This window comes from Delphinus delphis, chromosome 1 (assembly GCF_949987515.2).
Source record: "Delphinus delphis chromosome 1, mDelDel1.2, whole genome shotgun sequence".
In the NCBI taxonomy this organism is placed as follows: Eukaryota; Metazoa; Chordata; class Mammalia; order Artiodactyla; family Delphinidae; genus Delphinus; species Delphinus delphis.
In genome coordinates this window covers 9,997,090-10,010,598 of record NC_082683.1, presented here as the reverse complement: position 1 = coordinate 10,010,598, position 13,509 = coordinate 9,997,090, and the positions used below count along the sequence as shown (strand labels likewise).

General features: G+C 56.6%; 1 protein-coding gene across 1 annotated transcript in view; it reads left to right on the top strand.

The window, feature by feature from the left end:
* The first annotated feature begins 222 nt into the window (after positions 1-222).
* Positions 223-13,509, top strand: part of LRRC38 (leucine rich repeat containing 38) — a 37,139-nt gene continuing 23,852 nt past the window's right edge. The window contains exons 1-2 of the mRNA XM_060012318.1: positions 223-241; positions 1,728-3,059. Coding sequence (XP_059868301.1) covers positions 223-241; positions 1,728-3,059 — 1,351 coding nt within the window. The remainder of the gene's footprint in view (positions 242-1,727; positions 3,060-13,509) is intronic.

Genomic DNA, 13,509 nt, shown 5'->3' with positions numbered 1-13,509 from the left:
GATCCCCGACTGGGAAGTATTTCCCTAGAGAGGTCGAGTGGCCTGTGAAAGGTTTTGTGGCTAAGGGTAGGGCCAGGACCAGGTCCAGGGGCCTGACACTCCGGCCAGGGCTCCAGCCTACCAGACCACTTGGCAGGCAGGAAGGTGCTCTCAGACACACAGGCCCAGGGGGGCACGTGTGTAGGATGGCAGCCCAGCCAAACGCAGATGCCCCGAGCAACGATGCTAGGGGCTCAGACGGGTAAGGAATAGGTTCCCCTCAGTGCTAGAGTGAGGGACCAGAGCCAAGCCTGAGGCTGGAGGGGTGGAGGGTGTAACCGATCGTTCCAGGGTGTTCCTGGAGAGTTGTAATGGGGGGACCCGTTTGTTCTGCCACCTGCCTTTGCCTTGACATGGCAATAATGCATTATTTATGCAGCCTGGGGTGTTCACCCACTCTGGGACGATTCAGACGTTTCCCCCAGACCTGCCTCATCAAAGGGATGAGACCAGAATGGGGGCTGAGCCCTTGCAGCGGGGGATGACCAAGACAAACTGGGGACCCTGGGAGAGTGGGGACACAGACAGGAGACTCAGGAGGTCTGGTGTGGAGGCCTGGGGTGTAGGCAGGCCCCCAAGTGCCTCAGAGCTTCCCTCAGGGCTCTGTACCCCTCCTCACCCAGGGCTCTGCTGAGCCCTTGCCTGTGTCCCAGAGGCTGAGGCTTTGATCCATCGGAAGGCGTCAAGCTGTGTGTACCTTTGGAGAAAGGCCAGGGCTTAGCTTTGTGGCTTCAGAATTCAAGGCTCCATCAATCTGCATGGGGCCAGGGGCCAGGGGCCAGGGCACGGGCTCTGGGGGCCTGCTGCCCAACAGCTGTTCCCGGGTTATTTTGGTCCAGGGGGAGCTTATCAATTCCAGGACACTTGGACCAAAATAGCCAACAGCAGGACAATCTCTTGGTGGCTCTGTGGGGACTTCTCCTTAGAAAAGTTTCTAAATGGGGTTGGGAAGGGAAAGGAGTTTGACTTGGGGGCTGGTGAAGACTCTGAGGCTACACATGCCATTCCTTGCTGTCCTTCCAGCCTTGGCACCGCCCTGACCACCTTCCTTGGGGACCAAAGCTGGGGGCTGGTTGAGGATGGAGTAGAAATTAAGAGGGAAAAGATCATTTTTATTTATTTTTTATTATTTATTTTTTTGCGGTACGCGGGCCTCTCACTGTTGTGGCCTCTTCCGCTGCGGAGCACAGGCTCCGGATGCGCAGTCCCAACGGCCAAGACCCACGGGCCCAGCCGCTCCGCGGCACGCGGGATATTCCCGGACCAGGGCACGAACCCGCGTCCCCCGCATCGACAGGCGGATTCTCAACCACTGCGCCACCAGGGAAGCCCGAAAAGATCATTTTTAAACTCTGTTTCTTGACTCTGTGTTCCTCCCCCAAAGCTGGTGTCATGCATATTACCTTTTCCCATCTTACAGATGGGGCACACGGGGTCCAGAGTGTGGAAGCACTGGAACTGAGGCCACACAGCTGGGAACCCTGGCCTCTGAGGCCTCTGAGGGAGCCTCTCGGCTGGGCCTTGGTTAGATCAGCAGCAGATCCGCGCCCGGGTGGCTGCCAGTTCCCCGACAAACTCAGGGCCAGCGTGGAAACTGCTGACTGGCCCCTGGCTTTCCTTCGGGCCACAGCGGGGGCCCTGGCAGCGCCCCCTGGTTGACCCCGCCTGTCTCACTGAGATGGGTTAAGTGCCGGTGGAGGAAAGGTGGAAGGAGGACCAGCCACCCTGGAGCTCCCTGGAGCCCTCTGGAGCCCCGCCCAACCCCGGATCAACAGCCCCTGGCGCGGCCCGAGAGAGCCCGCCGGGACTGCCCTGGCGCAGAGCCAGAGGGACCCAGGTCGCGCTCCCTTTTGCAAGGGGTGGCGCGCGGGGAGCGCGCTTTGGCACCAGGCGGGCGCGGGGGTGCGGGGCGCACGACCGTGACACGCCCTCTGAAATCCACTGGGGCTGGGGGCGCTTGGTCACTGAACTTGGTCGTCGAGTGTTCCGCGCCAAGTCCGCGAGACAGGTCTTATTGCCCGGTGTCGGAAATAAGCTGCCCGGGCGGGGCCGCGTTTGGGACGGCCACTCCGCCACCCCTGCCGCTCCCGCCTCTCTCCCGGGATTTTCCAGAGGGTTAATTTCCTGTTCGGGTAAATCCTTCGCGAGTCCCTCGGCCCTCCCTCCCCGGAGCTGCCCCCTCCGCCCGAGCCTCCCGGGCTCCCCTGGTCGGTCCGCGCTGCGCTCCATCGCCCCGCGCGCCCGGGCGCAAGCCCTCCCCGCCCCGGCAGCCCTCCGGCTCCCAGCGTCTGGCCGCCGGAACCCCGCGCGCCGCCCCGCGCCAGGGCTCGGCCCCAGAGCCGCGTCCGCGTCGCCGCCGCTCGCGCGGGTCCCGGCTATGCGCCCCCGCGCCGCGCCCCGCGCCCCCGCCGGCGCCGGCGCCGCGCTGGGGCTCTGCAGCCTCCTGCTGCTGCTCCCGCCAGGACCCGCGTGCCCCGCGGGCTGCGCCTGCACCGATCCGCACACCGTGGACTGCCGCGACCGCGGGCTGCCCAGCGTGCCCGACCCCTTCCCCCTGGACGTGCGCAAGCTTCTGGTGGCCGGTAACCGCATCCAGCACATCCCCGAGGGCTTCTTCATCTTCTACGGCGACCTGGTCTACCTGGATTTCAGGAACAACTCTCTGCGCTCTCTGGAGGAGGGCACGTTCAGCGGCTCGGCCAAGCTCGCCTTCCTCGACCTCAGCTACAACAACCTGACCCAGCTGGGCGCCGGCGCCTTCCGCTCGGCCGGGAGGCTGGTCAAGCTGAGCCTGGCCAACAACAACCTGGCGGGCGTGCACGAGGCCGCCTTCGAAACCCTGGAGTCGCTGCAGGTGCTGGAGCTCAACGACAACAACCTGCGCAGCCTCAACGTGGCCGCCCTGGCCGCGCTGCCTGCGCTGCGCACCCTGCGCCTGGACGGGAACCCCTGGCTCTGCGACTGCGACTTCGCCCACCTCTTCTCCTGGATCCAGGAGAACGTGTCCAAGCTGCCCAAAGGTGAGCCTGCCGGCCGGACCGGGAGGCGGGAAGGAGTGAGGCAGAGCGCGCGGGGAGAGCCTAGGGCAGCGGCCTCGCGTTGAGCCTGGAAGGGGAGGCCTGGGCGCCCACGGCCACTGTCCTGGATGAGAGTTGCTCCCGGTGTAACCCTCCCAGGTTCCCAGAACTTTCCCTGGGACTCTGCTAGGGAAGGGAAGTGGGGAGGGACACATCTGGGATTCTCTGGAGATTCTGGGCCTGGTTGCCCTGCTTTCCCCCGTTTCTCCAGTAGTATTTGGGACCTGGATTTCCGAGATCATCCTGTGGGGCTTTGGGTCCTAGTACTGGTGGGTGTGGGTTATTTCTGGGCCCCTCCTAAGTGGAAGACACCCTACTCCGTGGGTAGCATTTCAGCACCCATCTCACTACACTGAACATGGGGAGGGAGCCCACCAGTTCTAAGAGCTCTCCAAGGGCTTCTGTAACCTGAGTAGGTCTTTGTTTCTCAGCTCCCAGTTTGCTCTTTGTCTAAAAGGAGTGAGGAATATTCCTGGTGAGGAAAAGCAGCAGCTTGCTAAGAGCCAGTCATGCAGTAAAGATTGGCCGTTCAGTAGCTTTTCAGCCCAGACGTGAAATTGCTGAACAGTCTTGTGGGCTGGGGCACCCTTTGCTTGCCTCGTGCACTTTTCTGGCAGTGACATGGACATACGTCCCCACCTGGCAGACAGGAACATAAGGGCACAGCAGGTAAGAGAGCCTGTGAAGGCCAGTGGGAAGGAAGCAAAGGCAGAGCTGAGGAGAGGGGACTCCAGCATACATAAGAATGAGCCCCATGACAGGGAGCGGGTGAAATGCCCTTATTTTCAGTGGATTCCAGGCTTCCCCTGGCGAGCATGTGAGCAGCGACCTCTCAGAGCCAGACTCCACCTCCCACCTTGACCCCGAGGGTTTGTCAGAACAGGAACCAGAGCTGAAAGACCCACAGTATAAAAGGTGACATAGATGTGGATTTATCATGGGTAAATATATATTTTTTCCATTTATTGAGAATTCAGAAATGCTGCTCATCTGTGTCCGGAATTCCTGTGCTCGCTTATTCATTCTGTACTGTCACTAGCACAAATCCCAGGTATCAGGGGCCGTCACTTCTCTGCAGACACGGGTCCCTGAGCTGGAACTTTAAGCCCAGGCTGGCTCTCCCACATGAGCAAGTCATAAAAAGATCTGACCTGCAAGGTACAGAGTCGCCTGACTTTAAACTTTGCCTTCACTCACTCCCCAGACCCTCCCCACCAGAAGACAGGAAGGTCCAGATGCAGACGTCACTGTTGAACGGCGGTTCCCCTTGGTTCTCATGGCATCTGCCTTTGCTTCTTGGTAGAGTTGGCATCATGAACCCCAGCTGTCAGTTGAGGTGCTGTCATTGGCTCCCACCATCATTCACTCGAGGGCTAGGGGTGATGGGTCAGGAGCTGTGGATTTCAGTCTCAGTTGTGCCGTGGCTGGCTGTGACGTTGACCGGGACAGGTATCCTGTCTGGGCTTCGGTCTCGTCATCTTTACAGTACTTTGGTTGCCCTCTGAGGCCTCTACAGAGCCCTGGGTTGGAAGGTATACACTGGAGTCCTGGCTTAAAAACTGGGTGACTCTGGGAAAGTTCTTTGAACCTCCTCTTCCTCCTGTGTGAAATTGGGACACAGTGGTGCTGACCAATCCATCTGACCAGTGATTGTCAAGATAAAGCGGGTAAATTAAAGAGCAAAGAATATAAAATGTTATCCTTCCTACTGTCTGTAATGTAGGAAAGCGAAGAGCCATCAGATGAGGATGTGTGGCTGGGGGTAAGGATGGACGGGTCCAGAGCAAGGAACAGTGTCCAGGCCCTGGGGAAGAGTTGGTCTCATTCAGGCGGGGAGAGGACGGAGACAGCAGCATGGCAGCATGGGGGCTTCCGGCATCTCCTGGGGTGAAGCACTGAGAGCAGCTCTGACCTCACTGCCCATGTTCTGTGGCCAGAGCAGCGTCCCGAGCTCTGTGAACCGGAAGTGGGGCGGTTGCGAAGCACCTAGCCCAGGCCTTGGCGTGGGAGAGCTGAGCTCCCACGTAGACTCAGATTATGACCCTAGACAAGTCCCTGACCTTCTTTGTGCCTCCGTTTCCCTGCCTCTGACTTCAGACTGAAGATCAAAATCCCACAGCGTGTTTGCGGCGAGGGTTGCGCGAAGTCAGCTCTGTCGAGGGTGTGGTAATCTTAGCAAGGAGTAGATGATCTAGGTGATCGCTAGGTGTCAGTCACCCCCTTCCCTCCTCCTTCTGCATTTGGGCCTCTCATATTTTCACAGGTGCAGCGGGCAAGGGGGCCAAGTGCCCAGACTCTGGCACAGAGCTGCTTAGTTCAAATCCTGCCTCTACTTCTCACTAGTTCGGAGGATTGAAAGGGTATTATCTATAAAGTACTTAGAGCAGTGCCTGACACACAGTATGTACTAATAAGCATTAGTGCTGTTACTATTACCCCGTTTTCTCTGGAAGGCCCAGAGAGGTGATGCGAGTGACTTGCCCAAGGTCACACAGAGAGTTAGAAGCAGCTGGGAGTGCACCAGGGCCTCCTGGCTCCCCGCCCCCCGCCCCTGGCCACGCTGACTACCCACTTCCCACGAAGGAAAGCCAGGCACCATGGGGCACAAGCTCCAAGGCTTTCTAGGCGGGCACCCAGGGGAGGGAATTCAGAGGAAGGAGCAGAGGGGACCCACCCTCATTGTCTTTCCTTCACCTCCCCTGTCCCTCCTCCCCCAGAGAAGCAAATTGAACAAGTGACCTTGAGCAAGTGACCTTGACTAGCCCTGACAGCACAAAAAATGTGATCGGGGCTTCCCTGGTGGCGCAGTGGTTGAGAGTCCGCCTGCCGATGCAGGGCACACGGGTTCGTGTCCCGGTCCGGGAAGATCCCACATGCCGTGGAGCGGCTGAGCCCGTGAGCCATGGCCGCTGAGCCTGCGCGTCCCGAGCCTGTGCTCCGCAACGGGAGAGGCCACAACAGTGAGAGACCCGCGTACCGCAAAAAAAAAAAAAAATGTGATCGTCTGCCAGTGAGCCTCCTTGCTAATGGGAGCGCTCAGCCACCCGTCGGGGCAGCCGGTCCCCTCTGTGCAGGCTCCCCAGGGCTTGATGGGGAGGCGGGGCACGGAGGCATCTGGGTCTGAGGACTCAGGGGGAGCCGGCCTGCCGGTGCTGGGTCTGAAGGAAGAGAGCAAGGGGACGCCTGCCAGAATGCCCACTGGCCCCCTTAGCGACAGCAAACAAGCAAACCAACCCCAAACAAGCAAACAAGCGAGCAAAACTCCAGGATGCCCAATTCACTCTGAATTTCAGATCAACGCGGCATAATATTTTAGTATCAGTGTGTCCCGTGCCACGTTGGGATATTCTCACACACAGGATTACTTGCTGTTCTTCTGAAATTCACGTCACTGGCCGTCCTGTGTTTTGCCCGGTGGCCCTACCTTATGGCGGTGGTTTGTGGTTTACAAGTGCCGTCTCTTTTAATACAATACCTGCGCCTGGCAAGTACCTTTACCCACAACTTCCCCAACAAGAAGCAAACGAGGTGCAAAGGTCACATCGTTAGTGACTGAGAAGAGCTTGCACTCAGGAGCGTCTGACCCCACTCCTGATAATTTCTGGAGGGTGAGAATAGCCCCAGCACTGTCCTACCATCCCCGACTCTCATGGGTGACAGCTGACCTTCCAGCCCCAGATTCTGCACCTGGTCTGGTGGTTCTCCCAGTAGATAGTAGGTCCTGGGCCAAGTGGGACAGTATACCATCAAGGGAACAGTGACCATCCCTCTTTCAGTAGAAGGGCTCCAGACCTGGAAGCAAGAGACCTGGGAAATCGCTCAAGTGACCAGCAGGATAGAGAGGGAGAGATGGGGAAGGTGTGGGGAAACAGGGAAGCATGAGCACCTTCTCAGCAGACAGTGATCTTTAAAAAGCCCTCCAGCCCCTCCCATTGCCTTCCCATTACAGCAGCCCAGTGAGGTGGGTAGGGAATGAAAACACACGGGTGATGAGAAACCTGTGTGCTAATCACCTAGGGAGCTTGTTTGACATGCAGATTCCTGGGCCCCCAGACCTACTGGATGTGTGCCTGGGGGTGAGGCCCGGGAATCTGCATTTTAATTCCCCCCACCCCCAGCCCCTGAAAGGGGCTTGCAGTGCACACTCACTAAAGCTTGAAAACTGTGCTGGAGGGGGAAGTCATTTTGCTGCAGCTGTGGAAATGCTGTGTGACGTTATACGACTTTCCTGTCTCTCTGTGTCTCAGATTTTTCTTTGGTAAACAAAGGAGTATGGGTAGGAGGACTTTAAGGTTCCTTCCAACTCTAAAGTTCTATGGTTTCAAGGGAAGGGAAGACTGTCTGTGTCTTAAAGTTTGGGAAGTTGAGGCCTGGGGAGACCAGGTCCCTCCAGAGGCCCCTCTGTTGGAATCCAGGTGGCCGTAGTCTCTGTGCGGTGGGGAGGGGGCAGATCACTCAGGCAGCCCGGGGCTGTGGGCTCACAGAACATCTCACATGTCCCAGCCTTGGGTATGAGGAACCATAGCCGGCAGGCAAGGGGCTGTCTCTGTGCTCAGAGGTGCACGGAGCCAGCAGGCTTCCCCGGGGACACAGACCGCACGGAGCCCGGAGTGTGTATTATGGGAGAAGCCCAAGCAGGAGCTGGGGCCTGGGGGTGAGGGGTGCCGAATAGTGAGGCACCTTCTGTCACCTCCCTTTGCAGCCGTGGCTTCGTGTGGCCTGCAGGACACAGCCCACAGCCCCAGGGGAGAGATCTGAGCTGCAACTGGGACCTTGACAAGGGAGGCTGTGGGGAGGCAAGGGCTGGGAGAAGCGGGGACTGGGGGGAAATTAAACACGGCTGCATGTCATGCCGTGAGTCTGTTCACCCTGGCCCCTTGGGTGGGTACAAGCCTCCGAGACAAGGTCCACTGTAGTGCCTGGAGCACCCGGGCATTCTGTGGTGTGGCTCAGCCCCTGCAGAGTGGACCCTGCAGGCAGAGTCCTGTCGAGGAGGGGGTTCATGGAGAGTGGGGTGCTCACCAGTTATATCACTAACCCTGCCTGCTTAGCAGGCCAGGCTCGCGGCCTTCTGGGGGAGCCCACCCCCCATCTCCCAGTAACTCCACCTCCCTTTCCTGATGTCAGATGCCGTGAGGGACTGATTTGGTCAGATGAGTGGGGACTTGTTGTCATACTGACAGAAGAAACAGTAATTCAACCAAAGGAGCTCAAGCTGATGCTTGCCTGGAGGTCACACAGGTCCTTTTCGCCCAGGTGACTCCAAGGTGACTCGTTTTCTTTGAAAATAAAAGCATTTTATTTTTCTGATTATAAAATAACAGGTCCTTTGTAGACTTGGGAAATGTAGATAAATATCATGAAGAGAATAAAAACCACGCAGAATCCCACTGCTACGAAAGTTTTACTGTGTTTAGTTCTGGTTTTATTCTTATGCACATATATATATTTTAAACAAATTGATATTATACTATATATCTTATTACTGACTCTTTTCCTCTTACTGAGTTGTGAGAGTTACCTGTCGTTATAGCTCTTTGAAAATTTAACATTTTACGGTCATGTAAGAGGTCATTTTGTGTCTAGTCATTGAACCTGTCTCCTGTTGTTAGAAATGTGCATTGTTTTTTTTCTTCTGTTTTGTATATACACGGTGCTGAACTGAACATCCTCATTCATATAAATTTGTGGACATCTCCGGTTATTTCTCTGGGGTGGATTCTTTGAGGTGGAATCACCAGGTCAGGGTCTATGGTTATGTTAAACCTCTGGATACCTTTTTGCCTAATTGCACCCCAGACAGCAGGCTCTGTTGGCAAATGGAAAGTACCTGTCTCACTGTGCCTCTCCCAGGTTTATGTATTATTATTTTATTTTTTTTATTTTTTGCGGTACGCGGGCCTCTCACTGCCGTGGCCTCTCCCGTCGCGGAGCACAGGCTGCAGACGCGCAGGCTCAGCGGTCATGGCTCACGGGCCCAGCCCTTCCGCGGCATGTGGGATCTTCCCGGACCAGGGCACGAACCCATGTCCCCTGCATCGGCAGGCGGACTCCCAACCACTGCGCCACCAGGGAAGCCCTGTATTATTATTTTTAAACATGCTTTCGAATTTAATAGACAGAACAATGACATCCCCTTATTGCTATAATTTGCATGATTTGCTCGCCAGCGGAGTGGACCGCTCCCTTGTGTTTTACACTTAAGAGAACCACGTTGCTGGCAGGGGTTGACTGAGGTCTTGCTCGCTCTTGCAAGGGGCCTCCTCCTGCAGTTCACAGGCCTGTACATGTCCTGGCGTCATAGGCTCATGTGTTTTTAACTTATGTCTTAGTTAGAGTTGATTCCCCGGCGTCACCTTTCTCACCATCCCGTGTCCCAGTCGGGTGTCAGCTTCTACAGACACCACGATCTGGAGTCCGGGGGAGAGTCAACTGCAAACATGACCTGAGACAGCCCCGCCCTGTCTCTCTTCTCCCTGGAGAGCCCCACCCAGTCTCGCTACTCTGTCCCAAACGTTGGATCTTTCTGGAAATGTCACCTTCATCCTGCTGTTCTATCAATTAACTCAAAGGGTGACCTCATTGCCGGGCTAGCGGACAGAGGACCCGCCTTCCTTCCCAGCTAGGACAGCCCCGGGGGAGCTGCACAGGCAGTTGGGGATTTGCTCTGGAGAGGTCAGTGTCACTGTTACCTGAAGCTGACAGGCTGCCATCTGACTCAGATACCCAAAGGCGTAGGCCTTTCAGCCAAGTGGCCGTCCAGTGCCCGCTGTCCCAGAATCCCGTGGTCTCCGAGGTAGCTGGGAGTGAGGTGCTTGGCAGGCCTTGTCCTTCGGGCTGGCAGTGTGATGATGGCCCAGAAGGGCCTCCTCGTGGGCGGGTTGTCGTGAGGACCAGAATTGGGTGTGTTCACGGTTATGTGAGCCAAACCGTATCCTGAACTTGGTCACTGTAGGAGAATAGCAGAGTGTGTCAGTCCAGTCCTGGGAGTGTCCTGGGCTCCTGCCCTCGGGTCTTTGCCCAAACGGTGCCAGCCAGGTCCCCAATTCTTCCCTCCTGCCCTTCCCCACCTCTGCTTCTCTGCCCTTCTGGTTTTTACTTGGCCTTCCAGCCTCCAACCCTCTGGGCCTCAAGGCCGGGTTGGGAGTCTGGCCTGTGTGACCTCATTGGATGCTGTGTTATCTCTGTGGCCACTACTTGAGCTTGCCAGTTCACAGGTCTGGCCTGTTTTGAGGACACAAACCGTGTCTTTTTGTCCTTGAGTCCCCAGCAGCTGGTGCAGTATATGGCATGTTTGGAAACCTTTTGATGCACTTAGAACAAGCCAGCTCCCTCCTACGTCCCACGAGGCTCCTCTGTCCTGTGAACACGCCAGGTGCCAGGGACCAACCAGGACCTCCTAACTTACGGCTCCCTCTCCTGCTAAGAGGTTTCCCAACCCAAATGGCTGCGTCTTCCTCATCATCACGTCCCCAGGAGATGTCCCGTCCTCAGAGAGGCCTTCCCTGACCACCCCGCCCAAGCAGTCCTGTCCCCACCCTCTCCTCGTTGTCATATCTGCTGGTTGTGTCTGTGGCGTCTCGCTCACTGAGTCCACATTATCTCGTTCACAAGTCTTGTCCCTTTAGAAACAGGAGCGCCAGCTCAGCACGCCCCCTGCTCTGTCCCTAGCGCCTGGGGCCATGCCCAGCGTAGAAGGGGCTCCGTGGGGCAGTAGGCATGTGTGAGTGAGTGGACGAATGCACACTCCCGAGGGCTGTGTCACAAGGGCCATTGGGGGGACAGGCCGACATCACTGGCCTTGGCTTTTGTCCCCACCAAATACCCCCTCTCCGACCTCGGTCGGCCAAGGATATCCAGATCACCTTTTAGCAAAGACAGAGCCCAGAGAGGGGTTCTCTAGCTCCTTCAGCAGATTCTGTGTGATCCTGGTCAAGTCCTGAGGCTCAGGCTCTCCACTGCGAAGGCGGGAGGGAGCTAGCTGTGCCCGCCCCATCTGTTGGAGCAGCGCTGGCAAGACGGCGGGGCGGCCATTCATTCTGGGAGTCTGTTAGCCTCTGCTCTGCGAGGTGCAGTGAGAATGGCTGGTGGGGAGAATTCAGGACACTGAGGCCGCCGATCTCAGTTTACCCCGATGAATGGGAAACCAGCTGCCTCTGACATAAGCAGACAGAAGGGTGTCTTGTAAGCATGCGGGTGTCACCAGGAACCCAAGTCCTGAACAGTCAGGCCTCCGGGAGCTCGTGGCTGAGACCCCAGGGGCTGCAGGGAACACAGCGCCTCCTTTTTTCACCCTCTGCTTCTCACACTTTTTTTACCCCCCTTCATATACTGATGGACTTTCTGTATTTTTCCATCCATGTGGCCAAAAATACGCTGCTCCGTTCACGAGACCAGCTGAGGCTGGGCGAGACTGTGCTGTCTTGGTCCCAATTTCCAGGTCCGGGGAGGAGGCTCTGGCGGGCAGAGCTTAGGGATGGGGGCTGGGCAGGCCATGCACTAGACATCCAGCTAGGCAGCCGTGACCGTGGCCGAGCTTCCAGTGAACTGTCTGACGGCAGATAAATCCCCCGACATTCCTGGGCCCTGGTGTTCCCTCTGTCAAATGCAGGTGATAGCACCTGCCCTTTGACCTCGAGTGATGTCATGTGAAGATGCTCAGAGTGCAGCTTCCGCCAGCACTGCACGTAGAAGCTGTTCTTTTCTTCCTTATCCAATTCATAGAAATGTGCAAACAGGCTTACAAATCCCACCGGATTTAAGCCTTTCCTGTCAAATCCCAGATGTCTACAATCCAGGGAGACGGGCATTATCTGTGTGTTCACAGCCCATCCTCCCAGTGGCTCTCAGCCTGGCCCCTCTGCTTCAGAGGCTGCCCATCAAGGAGCCCCCGGGTGCCTCATCTCTTCCATCCTCTGGGCTGGTCATGGGATAAATGCCCAGGGCAGGAGTCAGGACCCTGAGAGAGCTGCGGGTCACTCGGGATCCAGAGAGCTAGGAATCGGGGTCCCTGTCCCCACTTCCTTGTTAGCCAGCAGTCGACCTGTGTCATGTCCTCTTTCTCAGTTGCTCTAGATCATGAGTGGTGACCCCAGACGCCCCTGGGGGCTGTAGGTGGGAGTCATCAGAGAGGGAGGGGCAGGAGGGGAACCACATGCACATGAGAAACAACCTAGGGCACCACGCTGGCCGGATCCCCCGGAACACGATGGTGGCTGCGCTCCTCTCCCCAGCCACCCGCTTTAGACCCTGGGGCTAGATGACCTCGAAGGCCTCTTCTGTCTCTGACTTTGGCTTGGCCTGTGCCCTCCCCAGCCAGCCTCCTCCGGGTCGTGGGATGAGAGGGTCTGGAAGCCGCTCGCCCCCAGCTCCCAGCACAGGTTTCCTGGGTGGGTTCCCTTGGCATATAGGCCCCATCACCCCGGTATCTCTCTTTCAAATCAGTAGGTGCAAAAGTATGTTCCTCTCTTCTCCCTCGTCATGTGAAGAAAAGGCCCTCCCCTCACATTATTAGAAAGAATGCCATTGCTTTTGCACAAGACACCAACGAGATGATGTCCCTTTTTAAACATAACCAACATAAATGATCGTCTGCATCAGAAATGAAGATGCCACATGGTCCCGTTGAGGGGCTGAGAGCTTAGAGCTGACAGTCAGGACACCCTGGACCTGCTGCCAGCTCCTTGACCTGGGCAGGTCACCTGACTTGTCTGGGCTGTGGTTCCCTCATCTGTTACCCCGAGGCTTATTTGAAAGATCAGGGAAATACTGATGTCAAAGAGTTTTAGAAGAAACTGGGGGCATGCAGAATAATTGTCTTTTTTTTTAATATATATATAAGCTTAATTTATCACAAGAATTTAATGCTTAGGGGAGATTTTTTTTTAAATTTATTTATTTATTTTTGGCTGTGTTGGGTCTTCGTTTCTGTGCGAGGGCTTTCTCTAGTTGCGGCAAGTAGGGTTGACTCTTCATCGCGGTGCGCGGGCCTCTCACTATCACGGCCTGTCTTGTTGCGGAGCACAGGCTCCAGACACGCAGGCTCAGTAGTTGTGGCTCACGGGCCCAGCTGCTCCACGGCATGTGGGATCTTCCCAGACCAGGGCTGGAACCCGTGTCCCCTGCATCGGCAGGCAGATTCTCAACCACTGCGCCACCAGGGAAGCCCGAGAATAACTGTCTTGAAGGATGAAGTTTTCTACTCACACATCTCTAGAAATAGGAAGAGTGGAAGCCATGCAGGGCCACACGGGGAAGCACTAGGGATGGTCAGGAGACAGAAGGAATGAAAGGAAAAACAGGTGAGAGTCTTTATTGTGGTTTTTGCAGGAAGGAATGGGCACGGCAGGGTAAGCAGAGGAGGCAGGTTAAGGGTTGGCTAGTTTGAATAATT